This window comes from Aquila chrysaetos, chromosome Z, assembly GCF_900496995.4.
Source record: "Aquila chrysaetos chrysaetos chromosome Z, bAquChr1.4, whole genome shotgun sequence".
In the NCBI taxonomy this organism is placed as follows: Eukaryota; Metazoa; Chordata; class Aves; order Accipitriformes; family Accipitridae; genus Aquila; species Aquila chrysaetos.
In genome coordinates, this window is record NC_044030.1 from 55,078,546 (window position 1) to 55,096,248 (window position 17,703).

A 17,703-nucleotide genomic window follows, 5' to 3' on the forward strand; every position below is an offset into this window, starting at 1 on the left:
GTACCATTTTGATTTTTGTGTCCTCACATTTACAACAACACATTTGTGCATTATAACTCTTCTACTCCACTAACTATAGCATTGGGCAGATAAAGAGACTCAATGTAACCTGCAGACTGGCTGGCATTTCTTCTGCATCATTCTTCATCACTTGTCATCTCAGGCAGTGGCGAGTGAAGATCAGTATTTTATGAACTAAATGTTGCAAAAACGTTTCTGAATAAGGAGTGTGAATGAAAAAGTCAAGGTAACATGAGCAAGTGTGCCTGGATATAAATGCTGGTTTCAAGCGAAACTACTGAATTTGAACAAATGAAATTAGATTTTAGGAGTGCTTACACTGCTTTAATTTAATGTAGTTCTTTTTTTCCCCTGAAAGTGAGAAGTTTAATTGCAGTAGTGGATTCAGTACTATTTTACAGCCTAAAATGCCCAGTAGCTTTCATGTTAAATTTACACCTAGGTTCATTCCTGAATTCAGTTTGACAGTATTAGTTGCCTTCTCTTAGTAACCAAAACCACTTTCAATTTAATATATTAACTTAGATCCTTTATGATGATGGGAAAATGGTGGTGGAGGTTGATGGACGTGCTACTCAAAAGCTGATCACTAACTTGAAGCCAGAGACATCATATTCATTTGTGCTGACGAACAGAGGGAATAGTGCTGGGGGTCTTCAGCACAGAGTGACAGCAAAGACTGCACCAGACGTGCTTCGCACCAAGCCAGTCTTCATTGGAAAGACCAACTTAGACGGCATGATAACTGTGGAACTTCCAGAAGTACCTTCAAATGAGAATATAAAGTGAGTGAATGAATGACATACCGTTGTTTTTATCTCCAGAAAGATGATTATTCTTACTGTTAATAAAATCTAGAGCTGTAGTGGTGGACCAGGACTTTATTCTTCATAACGGTACAGAGTACAGCCCTCTGCAGTAGGGTTTGGACTAATACTGGACTAATATTTGACAATACTAAACTGGGAAGTTCTGTTGAATCTCTCGAGGAGCAAGAGGCCTTGCAGAAGGATCTAGATAGATTGGAGCATTGGACAATCATCAGTGGCATGAAATTTAACAAGAACAAATGCCAGATTCTATTGTTAAGGTCTCTGAATGCATCCGGAGGAGGGCAGCAAAGCTAGTGAAAGGGCTGGAAGGCATGTCCTGTGAGGAGCGGCTAAGGACTTTGGGCTTGTCTAGTTTGGAGAAAAGGAGGCTGAGGGGTGACTTCATTGCCCTCATTGCCCTCTGCAGGAGGGGAATTGGAGAGGGAGGTGCTAACCTCTTCTCCCTGGGATCCAGTGACAGGACTTGTGGGAATGATTCAAAACTGCACCAGGGGAGGTTCAGACTGGGCATTGGGAAACATTTCTTTAGTGAGAGGGTGGTCAAACACTGGACCAGGCTTCCTAGAGAGGTGATCAATGCCCCAAGCCTGTCAGTGTTTAAGAGGCATTAAGACAATGCCCTTCACAACATACTTTAACCTTTGGTCAGCCCTGAAGTGGTCAGGCACTTGGACTAGATGATCTTTGTAGGTCCCTTCCAAATGGAACTATTTTATAAGTTTGTCTCTTAGCTAAGTATGTAAGACTGAGTAAAATATAGATGGAAATATAAGGAGAAGGATTGTCCTTTAGTTTGTAGTTGTTTCTCAGAGTACTTTTGTGTTTCATCACTGATTTCAAATGGCAAAGAGGGATTAAGGAAGCCAGTTGTGTTTTGAACAATGTATCCTCTCAAGAAGAGTGGATAACCCATTGATGGGTAGCTGCCCTGCTGTGGCACCTTGAAGTACTCAGACTTAGTCACTCCAGAATTACACGGAGTTTTAAAGAATAGTTACTGCACTTAAATTAATTAAGATGAATAATTCTGACATTTTTTGTTAAAAGAAAAATCTCAGGTCCTCTCCACTGGTCCCAGAAAGAAAACAGGAGATTTTGATGAAAAATTTGGCAGAGTTTACTAGAGGTTACTTAGATTTGGGGGGAAAAGGTGCTGTGCAGGTTTGAACAGCAGAAATAGGACTAAAGAGCTGACAGCATATGGTCAGCAGGGATTAGAAAGGTTAGACAATAAAGATTTGCCAAGAAAACATGAAGCATGGTACAATCAATAAGCGTTACTGCTCTGTTTATAGTGGTTGTTGTTGGTCTATAAGGTTCCCATGTGTAATGTAAAGGAAATGGGGAGGAAAATGAGCAAGTCATTAAATATTGTTGGGGATTCAACTTGACCTCTCCCTGGTGGATTTTTACTGATGGCTTTGTAGAAAACTGCTCCCCTTTTTTCATTACTGACTGAGGATTTTGAGGCAGGTGAGGTCAAGAAAGAAATTACTTTGAGACATTAAAAGGATGAAAAACTGAAAAATGTAGTCATTATCATTAGATTGAGTAAGATGCAGTCAGTAACAAATGCGGCTAAGGAAGACTGAAGATGGAATGAGTCAAAAAAAGATTTATGAGGCAGAGCATTCACAGAGAGAAAAAAGTGCAGGGTAGCTGGTCAAACAATAGCAGAAGATAGCAGTGGAAAAAGAGCCAATGTCCTTCCTTTTATGTCATGTAAAAAAATGAAAAAGGCTAAGTGACATCAGAAAAGGTACAATAAACCTATTGGGTCCAACTGCCGATTTTGCAAATAATGTATCTCCTCATTTGATATCTGTTTGCCAAGAAGATGTGATCGGGCTTGAGATAGAAAAACAAAACAACAAAAAAAAGATTGACTTGACCCTTGGAAGCAGGCATACCAAAGCAACTACATACTGAACAGAAAAAGCTTACCTGATGCTTGCTAGAATAAGTAAGATTATTGCAGCTGTAGTCTTTGAATGGGAAGAACAATTTTGTGTAACAGTTGTATTTTTACAGTTGCTGTTGCACTATGGGTACATTATATGCTCATGATTATCTTACTATGAAGTACTATACACTGGAAGTCTTTCAATAATACTAATTACACAGAAGGTGAAACAGTTAATGATTTGCTCTAATGAATTATAGGTAAATACTAATGGGATTTAGGGTAATGTTATAAGAGCCTTTGTAATTTACTAAAGATGGTAGAAGTAATTTTCATTATTTCAATGTTTGATGGCGATACAGCATTGAAATTGGAGCAGAGCTCACCTTACACTAGGTAAAATAGATCTCCTTTGCTGGCATTACCTCCAGTGAGCAATTTCTTCATTTTCCTGTAGTGTTCTGGGCTAATCCAAAGCAATTTTTTTGTGTAAAGGACAGTTCATGTTTCTCTGAATCTCTCCTATCTTTGCAAAGTCTTAGGTAAAAACAGAGTTTTATAGAAGACTTTGGCCTTTGTAATACTCGGTAGTTCAAGCAATATCCAAGCAAACCCTCCATTTCTCACCCTTCCCACCCTCAAAAAAAACCACCCTCAAACAAGCAAGTAATAAAGCAAACGATAAAACATGTTTTTCAAGAGATACCGCATTTTCTGGACTCAGCTAGAAATAACAGAACTTTGTTGTCTTTTACAATTGGCAGCACTGTATATTTATGTGAACAGTTTCATTTTTCTGCTTGCTGTTGATGTACTTGTGCTTTCAGCTTTAAAATACTCTGTATGTGCTGAAAGTCTTAGTGGATGATCAAAGTCATGAGTGGGAGGCATGCATGAAGAAAGTGTGAAAGAGTATGAAAGTAACATTTACATGCTGGATGTTCCTTGATTGAAAAAAAAAAAGTATGAACACTCTGTTAGCTTAAAAAAGAAAAAGAAGAAGAAGAAAAAAAGGATAAGTTAGAGACAACTGTGCAGTTCATCCAGTGGATGTATCTTCAATGTCTGAAAGACATATAGGGGCCAATTCTCAATTGCTTTTTTGTCTTGGTTCTTAGGGATCTGTTAAAGAAAATATATGTAGGTTGTATTTATTGTATACATGGATAAATCAGCATTCATTAGGATTTGTTATTCATGTAACTAAATAATTTTTAAAATACATAGGTTCAAAATCTGGGTTCAACCAACTCTTACTAGTTTTGAATAAGAACATCCGTGTAAAAGATGATTTATCATATTGTTACTATAAGAATGCATGCTGCAGATTTTATTTAGATACTGGAATACAGCAAGTGGGCAGCAGTTAAAAATCTGTGACCAACACTTTTTCTTTCCAGCACCTCCTATTGGAGCTCATCATTTCCACAGAGAAATTTCTCAAATTTCTTAACACAAGAATTAATAAAAGTGTGCATTTACTACATTAGTTAAAAATCCAAAGTTTTGTTACATTTCCTTTATGGGAAGGAGCTTTAATTGAGAATAGACCATTAAAATGGACCAATGATGAGCACTGGTATGGAAGAAGGATAGTTTATAGAGTCGGTTTAGACTGAGATAGGTTTTGATCAATTGTAAGGCAAGTCCTTTTCTGTAGACTCTCTTTCGTTAATTACTTCAGGTTTTTCAACTGCATTGCTTGAGTAAAATGAATAGTCAGTGCTGCAGAAGGTTGAATAGGCTGTAAAAAATGGCAGACTGGAAGATGGTCCATGAGACACTAAAATTATCTTCCATGATGGAAAGCCAGAGACACCTTCTTAATAAGCTCTTTAGTTACTAGAAACAAAGGAGAGCAGCTTCTTTCCCTCTCCTCAGAGATGGAGAGTGCTTGACTTTTTGACAAGTGTGCTTATCAAGAAGATGTATATTATACCATCCTGGATGTCCTGCTGTTGTGATTCTACTGCTTCTTTCCTCACACTAATGTGAAATTATGGATCTGCCTGACATGTATCCAGACTTTGTGAAGGAAACAAGGAAAGTGCCATATCTCTGTTATACTAGAAAGTATAATTTACTCGTCTCCATGGGGGGGAGGAGGAAGATATTTTCACGAAAATGTTTCTGATGAAAACTGATATATGTAATTTGCAAATCCTAGCTGTAAAGAGAGCGTACATGAAGCTCTTTTGTCTATGACTGAACAAAATACTTAAGTAGATAAGGCTGATGGGGATTGATACTCTAAAGTAAAGAGTGTGTGGGTGGAGTGTATGCTATGTCTTCTTTATTTTCTGTTTATAATGGTATTGGCACCAACAAACACATTATGTTAACCTACTATTTTGATTATACATGAAAATGGGGGAAGATGGGTTGATAATTGAGATTTAAATATATGATAATATGTTTCAATTTAGGGGTTTGGTTTTTTTTCCAAGTGTGATGGTGGCAAGGCACAAATATCCCATGGCTCTTGTATTTCAAATTAAATAATAAACTGCAGTCAAACATGTAGGCATTTTAGAACATTGTAATTAAATTTCCTTTTACATATTTATGTGTTTACATGAAAAGGCAGGTAGTGCTATTTGGTTGTCAGATGTTTTACATTGGATGTCTTTCAAGAGTGTGAACCTTCACAACTATGTTTGGAAGGCTGCAGTGGCATAATAATGTGCAAAAGTTTGCTCTCAACGTACCGCTGTTCTCTTAAGTTCCTCTGAACAGGCACCTACTCCATCAATTTGTCTATTCCTTTTCCTTCAACTTCACTTTTGTCCAACTGTTTCCTTTACAGAGGTTATTACATAGTTATTGTGCCTTTGAAGAGGTCTCGTGGAAAGTTTATCAAACCATGGGAGAGTCCAGATGAAATGGAACTAGATGAGGTACTGTATGCTTTTGTTGTTGTCTTCTCCTTTATTAAAGAAACAATCTTATTAGTGGTATGTGATTAACTCACCAGTTTTAGAAGTTTTGGTTGTCAGGATATTTTATATTTATATTTGAATTAGCCTGTGGGGACTGAAACAAAAGTTCAAATTACTTAAATTAGAAGACAATAAAGACATTAAGTTGCAATAAAGCACAGAAAGTGTCTGATCTTTGTTGGCATTAATATTTTATTCTTTTCCTATTGTAAAGCATAATGCAAAAGTGCAGGAGGTGAAATGAGTTGTCAGCAAAAGCTTAATCACCAATGATATGAACGCTAATAAAGGTCTAGTTCATTAGTGGAGTGTTTACTAAGCCTGTAACAAATACTAAATTGCAATTTGCACTGCAGTTTAACATCTGACCTTCTTGTGGTGTTTTTACCAGATTCTCACATACTGTAATGCTTCTGGTTAGAAAACTTTTACAGTAGTCTCCATCCTGCTGACAGTTTGTGCTCAGAAATAAATGACTAAAATAGGAAAGAGCAACATTGTGTCATCATTCGACACGATGGATGACATTAACCCAAAGAGTAGAAGTACTTTCATTTTAGGAATAAGCCAAATAATACTAGAAATCAATTAATTATGTTATTGATATAATAATAATTCCAGGAAGTATAGTGTCAGCATTCAGTCCTGTGTTCTCTTTTACTGAAGGACAATATAGCTCATGTGAACTTTTCTTTCTTCTTTCAATCTGTAAATTTGGAATAATGCTAATATTTATCATTGTAAAGCTCATTTGAGAGCCCCATATGAAAGCCCTGTACAAAAGACAAGTGGTGTGGGTGGTGTTACTATTGTTATTGTTGTATCTGCCTAGGATTTTAGATATCATTCAGATGCTATGGTAATTTGTACATGTGGTATCTCTGCAATTCAAAGACCAGAGATCAAAGTCAGTTTCTTTACTCCTGATTTTGTGATCTTTTGACTGGATCCTGTCTATCTTCCTATTTTCTTTTGGTGGATTCAAGAGTTTTATGTCACAGAGATGCTTCCCCATATGCTTCCCCATAATACAATCACTGGGAACTAATGATCATCTGTGAGCAATCACAAGGCTTTTTTTCCCTCCTCCCGTTGACAAAATGGATACCAATTTCAATGTTTGCACCAAAATGTAAGGAAAATAAAGATCTTCACCAAACTAACACGCTGTAGAAAGCTTCCAAGATATAAACAGAGGTCTTTCAGTCTTTAGTCTGTGTTCTGATCAGAAAAGGCAAAGAAGAATATCTACAGCAACAGGAGAATCCTTAATCAGAAGATTAAAAAAAACTGTTCAAAGGAAGGCATGGTTTTCGTTACTGCTGACTGAAGCCTGTGTTTCCTCTTGACCAGTTTCATTTATGTGATCATCTCATTTGATTCAATTGTAGTGATGACTTGCTCTGATCTATTAACTTCTTCCCTTTAAAAGAACTTGGACTGTAAATGCCATCAGCTCATGATCATAGTCCTAGGTGACATCAAATATGGTTAAACAGTAAAACTGTGACAACAAGATCCATACAGTAATGGAAAACTAATTTAATATTACCACCCACTTTTAACATCCAAAGATCATAGTCACATTCAGCAGCGTTAAGGGATTAAAGGACAGGTGCCAGATGACATCAAACTTTTTGGCAATTAAATTCTACGGGTCCTGCTGATTCGCATAACAAAGGGTCATTTTAATCATCCTGCAAGATGTGGTGCATTAATCTGTGTAACAGATTGATAAAGAGCATTTATTAATTCAGAAATATTTGGGTCAGGACGGGTTGTTTCCCACTTCTACTGATATAATTGAGACCACATTGTAGAATTAATGGTGGAAAAAATAAGGTATGCATTGACTGGCAAATAACAATTATTTCTGATAAAGAACTAAATCCCTTGATAGATCTTTTACAATTGCCACCAACACATATAGTAAGTACTGAGTGGGGAAAAAAACAAAAGCAGGCAGCAACTGTATTTCATGCTAATTTCATCCAGTTTCTATTACTTAAAAGACTGTTTTTCTTCCAGCTTTAGAAAATATATGCATATTGTTACTAGGTGTACTATTCCTGACAAACGTGTGAAAGCAATGGCACAATAAATAAATTTGGAAAAAAAAAACCACAAAAACTAACCACACTACTCTCTGAGCAAATAGTTCCTGATGGTCAAGTGAAGATACTTCTGCATATCTTTTTTTAGTGTAGTCTCGGATATCGCTAGTATCAGAAATGGTTGGGAATAGATTTTTCAAAGAGGTATGTTCCAAGCACTTTGCTTAGATTGCCAGAAAGAAAGCATTTGCTGAAAACACTACTCTGGAGTGTTAATGCCAGTACATAACTGACCAGTCCAAAAGACTCTCCAGCCTTCTTGTAGTTACCTAATCTTTCTGGTTCCTTGAATCTCAGCTGTGAAAGAAACTGAGAGATGCAGAATCTTAAAAGAGCACACAATGGACTAGATATTGTGTATCTGAAAATAATAGTTATTAGAGATACAGTCCTTTTTTATTAACTCAAAATTTCATTTTATTTTTAATATCATGAGATCTAGTGACTTTAAATAGATGTAATGCAAATAAATGAAATATAAACAAAATATTATGATTTGCAGTAAGTATTACCTAGTGGGATTACTTTAGATTTGTAAGCAATAAAGCCTAAAGAAAAGCCTGCATGTTAATTCTTAATTCAGTAATTTTATGGAAATCCTGGTGTAAAGTACAACAGGAGATAAATGAGCAAGTAATGATATTTGGCAACAACCCCGTTTATATATGAAACATGATGAGGCCAGAGGTTCACCTGAGGTCTATTCCATCATGTGTAATCAATGTCACAGGCAAAATTTTTATCTACACACAAACACACCTAAGTTTAGCTGCTCTTAGGTGATGAATAACCACTTTGAAAAAGTTGAACACATTTTGTTTGACTCAGACTAATTAACTTTTAGCATTCATAGCCAAAACTCAGTTTCTGATCACTTCACCCACTGTAATACAGTACTTCAACAATGCTATCTGTTAAATATATGCATTTTATGTTACTAAATCAAATGCAAGAAATAATTAAGATCAAACATTTTTCTTCCCTTTTCAATCTCAATCTAATTTTGATTGTAGTACTCTTGCAGTATTTTGACATTTTAGTATGAGTTATTTAAAATCTAAATTGTAAACAAGGTGTAATGTGGAAACATATGACAAATAATTTATCTGAGGTAGCCACACAAATAACTTTAAATTCCAGAGGAAACTGTACCCAGAAATGAAAATGTCATTTATCTTCAGGGTTGGCTCAAGCCATGCACCTCTCCTCGTACTGCAATACTTACAGCTCCTGACTTCCAGTTAATATACATATCACATTATTACCTTAGTGTTTCAGCAGACTTCAGGATAGTCAGTGCTCAGCCCTTTGCATAGCTATTACTATCTTTATAAAAGATGGCTTCGTATAGATACAAACTTTTCACAAAGTGCTTCCCTCAGCAGATCTTATAAGGGCTGAAGCAACCTGGAACAAACTTTGATTAGTCTCTGCCTCATGTTCTGCAGTCAGTAACTCTACCCAGGGCATAGGAAGCTACCAACAGATGTGAGTGTCACCTTCAGTAAAGTGACTAAATAGAAATCTTAATACTACAGTTCTTTACTGCCCTCATTTTTTGTATCATGCAAATTTACTCTAGCTGCTCATTAAACAGTTTAGGAAGAATGAAAGAGAAATACAGACTGCTGATTGTAATAGAGTCTTTGAGTAATGAATAATGATTTCTAGTCTCAAATTATGGCCAGTTCTTTTTTGCTCAGGGGATCTATTGCAGTGTACCAGCTTTTGTGTTGGAGCATGGAAATTGATAGAGTTAAATGAATGTAACATCTCTGCAACAGAGAACAGACTCACCCTTAGAGCTGGAAAACAGTTGGCTGTGTAGGTCTTTGGTGGGGTAACCTCCAAATGCCCTCAGTGCAAAGGAAGTTTGGATCCAAATGGTACAGGTTGCTTCCGTGTCTATCTGTAGCCTGTGTGTGAAATATGTACTTCAATGAGAGGGGGTGTTAAAGTAATCAGTATTAAAAATTTCTGTCTCAGCAGCAGAGTGAATAGTAGATTGTTTTACATGCATCAGAACTGTTAATTGTGTGATTGCAAAATACAAGATCCCATGTGGGGAAGACAAGACGATGTGCTGGCTAAGCTGAGGCCTAACACTGAAGGACAAGCTGAAGCAAGAGATAGCTTCCCTGACTAAACATCTTCTTTAAAATGAAAATATATACTAAAGATTAGAGTTTACTCTCTTTTTTTATTGTTCTCTATCTAGCTCTGGAGATTTGTGTCCTACCAAAGAAGTTTGTGCCAATGTATTGTATTAGCACTGTTTGTGTGCTGAAAAGCCTAAAACAGCTGTGTGACCTTCGAAAAATGTATGATTGCAGTCTCAGACTACAGGACATTGAATAAGCTTCATAAGTGAAAAATGAGGGGGAACCATACAGAGGCCTTAGGAATCATCACTTATCACCCAGGAAAAGCTCAGGCTCCTTGTAGTCAAATCAGATTAATATTAGTTGAATGCCAGTAATAGAAAATAAGTGATAAAAGATACTGAATGAGCATTTTTCTGATTTAATAAGTAATTAATCAATGGATTATACCAGCTGAGCTTAACTTCCTTCATTAGTTAGTATATGTTTTACAAGTTTGAGCCTAGCATCTAATCTTGTTGTAAAAGTGCTGATGTAAATTTCAGCTTTGTTCTTCAGAAGAAATATTTTATGAAACAAGGAAAAGCTACATTTTGCAGGTCAAATTAGGCAGTTAAAATCTGAGGTGAGGATTGTGTATATTAGGGTGGTAGATACTATTTTGTAGTCTAGCAGTAAAAAAGTCGTCTTAGGATTCATAGGTCCTGTATTGATTCCTATCACAAATCTATTGTGTAGTGTTGTACAAGCCATGAAGAATACAACTTTTGGTCCTTTTGAACAAATAAAATGGAAGTAAATTTTGGGTTTGGGATGGAAGATATGTTTACGAATCACTCATATAAACTCTTCTGCACTTCGTTACTGTTTGTGAAGTACATTGGAAAGTGCTCTTTTTCCCTGAGATGGTCAGGAGTTTAATATTGCCAGAGTGCTTGGTAGTCCTCATGTTAAAGAAACAAAAAAAAAAAGTTACCCATCGCTACTTAGTATTGAGTTGTTTGTATTTCAGAGTTATCAGAAAAAGTTAAAAATAGTTATTATAAATTGATTTTAAAAAATTAGGATTGTTTTTCGATTTTGTGCGTTTTATTCCTCGTTTTTAAATAATTACATCATATGACTTACTAAGTTTTGTTGTATCAAACAGGAGGTAAGAAGGTACCTTGCATGTTCATAGGGAGGCAGAAAATATTATTATGCATTAGGGAAGTGATTGTCCCCCTGTACTTGGCACTGGTGAGGCCGTACCTCAAACACTGTGTTCAGTTTTGGGCCCCTCACAAGAAGCCATTGAGGTGCTGGAATGTGTCCAAAGAAGGGCAACGAAGCTGGTGAGGGGCCTGGAGCACAAGTCTTGTGAGGAGTGGCTGAGGGAACTGGGATTGTTTAGCCTGGAGAAAAAGAGACTCAGGAGAGACCTTATCGCTCTCTACAACAACCTGAAAGGAGGTTGTAGTGAGGTGGGTGTCAGTCTCTTCTCCCAAGTAGCAAATGATAGGACAAGAGGAAACGGCCTCAAGTTGCACCAGAGGAGGTTCAGATTGGATATTAGGAAAAATTTCTTCACCAAAAGTGTTGTCAAGCATTGGAACAGGCTGCCCAGGGAAGTGGTTGAGTCACCATGCTTGGAGGTATTTAAAAGACATGTAGACTTGATGCTTAGGGACATGGTTTAGTGGTGGACTTGGCAGTGTTAGGTTAGTTGGATTTGATGGTCTTAAGGGTCCTTTCCAACATAAATGATTTTATGACTGTATGCTATGACTTACTTCATATATATATACATACACATATATATATGTGATGTGTAATATGATGTGTGTATATATATGTCCTCAGAGAAGACATATTGCTTTATTAGTTTTTTTTTCTTTCCTCCAGAGACAACAATATCAGACACTGAAAACTGTTCTAATTGTTTTATGTTTGTAGCCTGGGCAGTGCAGTTGCTACCTAGTATCTTATCTTAACAAGGATGACAAGAAATTGGAAGATTTTGCAACAACTAATTTAGTGATCCTGATATGCCCCATGAAACGTGGATGAATTGTATTTTTGTAGTTCCTGGTCATGCATTAAATTTTTTCATTACATTGTCAATAAGTTACATTAAAATCATTTACAGTTATCTTTCTTTTCTTGCTTTCTCTCTCTGTCTCCCTCTCTTTCCCTTCCCTTCATTCTAAAGCTGCTTAAGGAGATAGCTAGGAAACGCAGAAGCATTCGTCTTGGGAGGGAAGTTGAATTAAAGCCATATATTGCAGCTCACTTTGAAGTTCTTCCTACGGAGTTCACGTTGGGGGATAAGAAGCATTATGGTGGCTTTGAGAATAAGCAACTGCAGAGTGGTCAAGAATATGTCTTCTTTGTGTTGGCTGTAATGGAGCACTCAGAATCTGTAAGTTAGTTAATATTTTTCAATCCCAAAATTACCTTTCCACAATCATGAAAATAGTTTTTCGATGCTTATTCCACTCCGAAAGGTATTTTTTTTACCATATATGTCAGAGCATCTCTAAAGCAAGTATCTTTGCTTAGTTCCAATTAATTCCTTGAACTTTTCTATTTTGCTTGCATCTTTATGTGTATATACTTGTGTGTATAACTGAAACGTAAGAATTGCCTTTTATTAGCTGTGTTGTGATCCTTCACAAATTACATGCTCTGTTATCTGAGATCATTGACACAGGTTCTAAGCCATGAACTTCACAGCAGCATCTTTCTCAATGTATTTAAAAAAGACTTCCTCTCTTGCCTTGGAAAGAGCCATTGAATCAGAGACATGCACAGCTACCCTCTTTAGTTAAAGTCATTCCCTAAGAATTTTATCAGTGAATTATTAGAAAGTTAGAAAATAATTCAATTATAAGGAAAATTCCTGAGGTGAGCTAAATAATGAGCTGTCATTCCTCTTTATGTAATTCATCTTGTAGTTATAGCCCTTTATGCTTCAGTTAATCTACTGCATGTAATATAGTTTAAAAAAAAAAGACAGAAATAGGACTGTTGAAAGAAGTTGCAATACATATTAATATTTTAACATACATTGTGTAATATGGTATCTTTCTAATTGGTACCTAAACCTGACAGGTACCTTGCTGGCTCAACCACTTGAAACTATGGCACAAATAATCTGAATTCTAGTCAAATCCTTCCAGTGTGTAACCTTACAATTGCTTTCTTGATGTCAACAGAATTTGCCCACTTAAACACAATGAGGAAGTAGTTTCAATTTTAATACTTTTGGATACATAGCTTCATTTGAAAATAAGTGCCTCCTGGAAACTCTAACATAAATCAAATCACTGTCACTTTTTGACAGTGGTGACGTAGACAGAGAATTCTGAAGACACTGCATCAGAAAGGTTCAAACTGGAGAAAATAGACAGCTTTTAGCTATAAAGTTAGATGGCCAAAAATCTCTGTGTCAGAAATTACCTGTACTAAAATTGATTTTTTCGATACAAAGTACCATTCCTTATTTATTTTTCTATATTAATGTCGTAGTTTAAGCCCACCTGGCAGCAAAGCACCACAAGGCTGCTTGCTCACTCCTCCCCCCTGATGGGATGAGGAGGAAAAAATATAATGAAAAGCTTGTGGGTCGAGACAAGAACAGTGAGGGATCACTCACCAATAATGATCACAAGCAAAAACCAGACTCAGCTTGGGGAAAAAAACAAATCAGTTTAATTTACTACCAATCAAATCAGAACAAGGATAATGAGAAGTAAAACCAAATCTTAAAACACCTTCCCACCACCCCTGCCTTCTTCCAGGGCTCAGCTTCACTCCCTATTCTCTCTCCCTCCTCCCGCCATGAGGCACCAGGGGACGGGGAATGGGGGTTGGGGTCAGTTCATCACACGTTGTCTGTGCCGCTCCTTCCTCCTCAGGGGGAGGACTCCTCACTCTTCCCCTGCTCCACTGTGGGGTCCCTCCCACAGGAGACAGTCCTTTACAAACTGCTCCAGTGTGGGTCCTTTCCATGGGCCGATCTTCAGGCACTGACTGCTCGGGCGTGGGCTCCTCCAGTGGCTGCAGGTGGGCATCTGCTCCCCCGCTCCCCTCCATGGGCTGTGGGGGGACAGCCTGCCGTCTCACCACGGGCTGCAGGGGCATCCCCTCCTCCAGCGCACCTCCTCCCCCTCCTTCTCCACTGACCTCGGTGTCTGCAGAGGGGTTTCTCTCACATTCCACTCCCCTCTTTGCTGCAGGTTCCCCTTCTTAAATATGTTCTCCCAGAGGCGCTACCACCATCACTGATGGGCTTCACGTGGGCCAGAGGCGGGTCCAACTTGGAGCCAGGAAGCTTCTAGCAGCTTCTCACAGGAGCCACCCCTGTAGCCCCTCCCCTGCTACCAAAATCCCATCAAACAAACCCAAAACAATTAATTAAGGGATTGGTCATTTCATATAACCCTAAGGTTATTACTTTGTTGGACAGAAATCAGTATGAAAAAGCAGGAATAAATAGGGTTATAAATTTACAGCTGAAAAGGCTGGTATGGCAAAATATATCCAGGGGCCTACTGTTGAAGATTTGAAAAGACATTACTAAGCTTACAATATGGACAATATCTGGTTTAGCATGCCGTCTGAAACATCTATGTGATTAAGTAGCATGAGGTAGTCACAGAGAGTGAAGAGTTTGCAAGGGTGAGTGAGCTTCAACTCCCAGTGCTCCAGTGTATCTGCTCTCAATATAGCTGGTTTTCTTCTAGGACTATAGATCCTACTGGTGTATGACTTGTAACTTGCAAGGAATGTTTCTCCTGATATTCAAAATACTTTTACATAAGGTTTCTCCTTTACAGAACACAAAATTTCTCTGTTGATTGGGAGAATGGAGAACATGCTTTACAAGAGGGCATGGGGAGGTCTGAATTTGTTTAACTTAGTGCAATGGAAGCTGAGGGAGCTTATGATTACAGTCTATAAATACATTAAGCATGATATCAAAAGGAAGGAATAAAACCCAATAAATTTGGCAAAATAATAATTGCGTTTAAATTAATACAGGTTGGTTGAAAATGAAAAGCAAAATCCTATTTATTGGAGAACAGGTAGTAAGTACTCATACTGTTATCCCTCAGTATACTTCTATATCCCTTTCCAGACATTTTTTCTGCCTGATCTGAAGCAAGAGGCTGAATACAAAGAGTTTCTTACTGTAGCAACAGACTTTTTTCTGTCTTTTGAGAATACTGAGGCTGGGAAAAAAAATTCATTCAGCTCAGGTATTTCAGAAATGGAACATGGAGACTCCCCAATTTCTAAACAGCAGTCACAGACTTTTGAAATGTTTGGTGCCACGTTTAGTAAATGAGCATAGTGTTAATTGGACATCGTTGGCATTGGTACTAGCTCAGTACCAGCTAGTGTAAGTGCCTTAGCTTTGCCAGTCCTAATCCTATCTCTAACCTTAAACCCAGACACTGTCGTAGCCCAGAGCCCAAAACAAGGCAAATGAAGTATAAAAAACATCCCCTTTGATAACACTTGTCCCGGCTTAGGGCATCTTTCAGAATACAGTGCAAACATGGTAAATGAAAACTAATCTCTTCTCCTTATCTTATCTATCTTAGCTGGCATTCCTGATCTACTGCTGAATCAAGTTTTTAAGTCCTTTGCAAGAGATGTAGTTCAAATCCTAGTTTAGTCCTGGTGGAGACACTCCAGCAAAGACAAGAAATAAGTACAAACTATTCTTGACTTCTGACATTACTGTAGCTCAGAGTTCTTTACATGATCCAATTTTAGCAGGCTGGCTCCTCAACCTCTCCTGTCTCTAATTTTAACTCTGCACTCAGCCACAGATCAGACATCTCAGGTCAGACCAGAATAAAAAAAAGTTATTATTTTGTTATCACAGGTCTTATCCTAGGCCAGCTGACTTTATACCATCCAGAAGGGCAAAGATTTTCAGTGGCCTCTGTTGGTTCATTATTCTAGATCCATCCATAAGAAAGGCTGAGTATTTAGCTTCCCTTCATATTCTACAGTGGCTTTCCCTGTTTTACAGTCTTAAATTCTAGTTGTCTCCATCTTCATAAGAACACTCTGTTTGTCAGACAGCTTTCGACTGATCAAAATGTACCCTACTATTGCCATAGGACCCTTTTCTAGGAACCTCCAGCATTCAGTCCCCTTTATTTTTATCTGTAGTACTCTCATTCTTTCAGAATTATCCTTTCATATCTTGCAGGAAGAAATAGTGTTAAGCCAATATGAAACTAAAACAAGACCCAAAAATGAGTAACTGATAGGTTATACTCCTCAGTTTCCTAATACTTTTTCATTCTCTGCTTAAGTTGCAAACTGTTCTTTGAAGGACTGTGTTACCTCATTTGTCTGCAGATCACTGCTAATATGTGGAGCACAAGATAACGTCAGTAATAATAACACACTGTTCAGTTTGCAAGTTTATATACTGCCTGACTTGAAGAAAAATAGCATTTTCGCATTGCTATCTTCATTGCATCATTATCTTGTATAGATTTATTCTAGATCTAGGATAGTTAATATTTTAAATGCACTCCTTTATCAATAAGTAAGATTTGTTTTATTTGTATAGACCATGTATGCAACCAGCCCGTATTCTGATCCTGTTGTGTCGATGGATCTTGATCCCCAACCAATTACAGATGAGGAAGAAGGCTTGATTTGGGTTGTTGGACCAGTTCTTGCAGTGGTGTTTATCATCTGTATTGTTATTGCTATACTTCTTTATAAAAGGTAAGTTTACTTTTTAGTTTTCTTACCAGGTGTGTAGCTTTCTGATATATTGGCCATTTTATAAAACTGTTCCACACTACATTTTTTGTACTGCAGTAGTAACTGTCATTGCTTTGGGGTATTTCCGTATTTATTAATGGTTTCCAGAACACTGCAGAAATTTTAGTAGGTTGACTGAAAGTTTCCAATAATTACAGGTATATGGGTACATTTTTCTGCTGATGACACTCTATTAACATTCTGCATTTAAATGTTTTTTCCACTTTGCATATGTTTGTGAAGAAAATATCTGCTTGCATATAAATATGTATGGAATTCATACATTGACTTTTTAAGACTTATTTTTAGATGTGTAATAGTAATACATTAGGGTTTACATTCAGCTTGATGTTAAACGTGATTTTCCTCTCCACTCAAGTAATTTGAGTTTTTACTTTTGACAGTTGGCCTCAATTTGGTGGTGTATCTGTATGAATTTGAAGCGCTGAACTGAGAGATTAAACAAACATTAGTAGCTGTTTTCTACTAGTCTTGCAATGAGATCAAACTTTGCTTATTCTTCTTTCACTGTCTATGACACAGATGTGGGTTTGCTATTACACAAAGGACTTTCCTCTGCCTTACAACATACTGGAAGAAAACTGTGTATGATGTCTGAATTTATACACAGCAGTTTGTACAGTGTAAATGAGTTCACAGAGGTCAAGATACTTAATCAAAACCAAAGAATCAAACCCACAAAGTTTATTTTAATGTTTAGATTTTTTTCCTAATACATTTTTGAAAAATATTGATAAAGTGTAATTGGGGAATACTATAAAGATGCTGTGACCTTGCCAGGGGGCGTGCACCACGGATAATTTCATTAAATGGAGTATGTCTTCTAAAACTAATGGCTATGATGCTGTCCCCTGCATATAAATATTTAGATCCTGCTACCCTGTATGCTCTTCCCACCCTAAGTGTCCCCAGTCAGATACTTCTGAAGTTGCATGTAGAAAGCTTCCTTCAGGTTTTTGAAAGAAAATTCTCTGTTCAGCAGTAAAAAAA

The 17,703-nt window shown here is 37.2% G+C and overlaps 1 protein-coding gene across 35 annotated transcripts in view; it reads left to right on the forward strand.

Annotated features, from left to right (window-relative positions):
- Window positions 1-17,703, forward strand: part of PTPRD (protein tyrosine phosphatase receptor type D) — a 1,286,084-nt gene that overhangs the window by 1,175,553 nt on the left and 92,828 nt on the right. For all 35 annotated transcript variants that reach the window (XM_041120674.1, XM_041120677.1, XM_041120678.1 and 32 more), the window contains 4 exons: window positions 547-806; window positions 5,564-5,654; window positions 12,104-12,313; window positions 16,493-16,653. In XM_041120674.1, coding sequence (XP_040976608.1) covers window positions 547-806; window positions 5,564-5,654; window positions 12,104-12,313; window positions 16,493-16,653 — 722 coding nt within the window. The remainder of the gene's footprint in view (window positions 1-546; window positions 807-5,563; window positions 5,655-12,103; window positions 12,314-16,492; window positions 16,654-17,703) is intronic.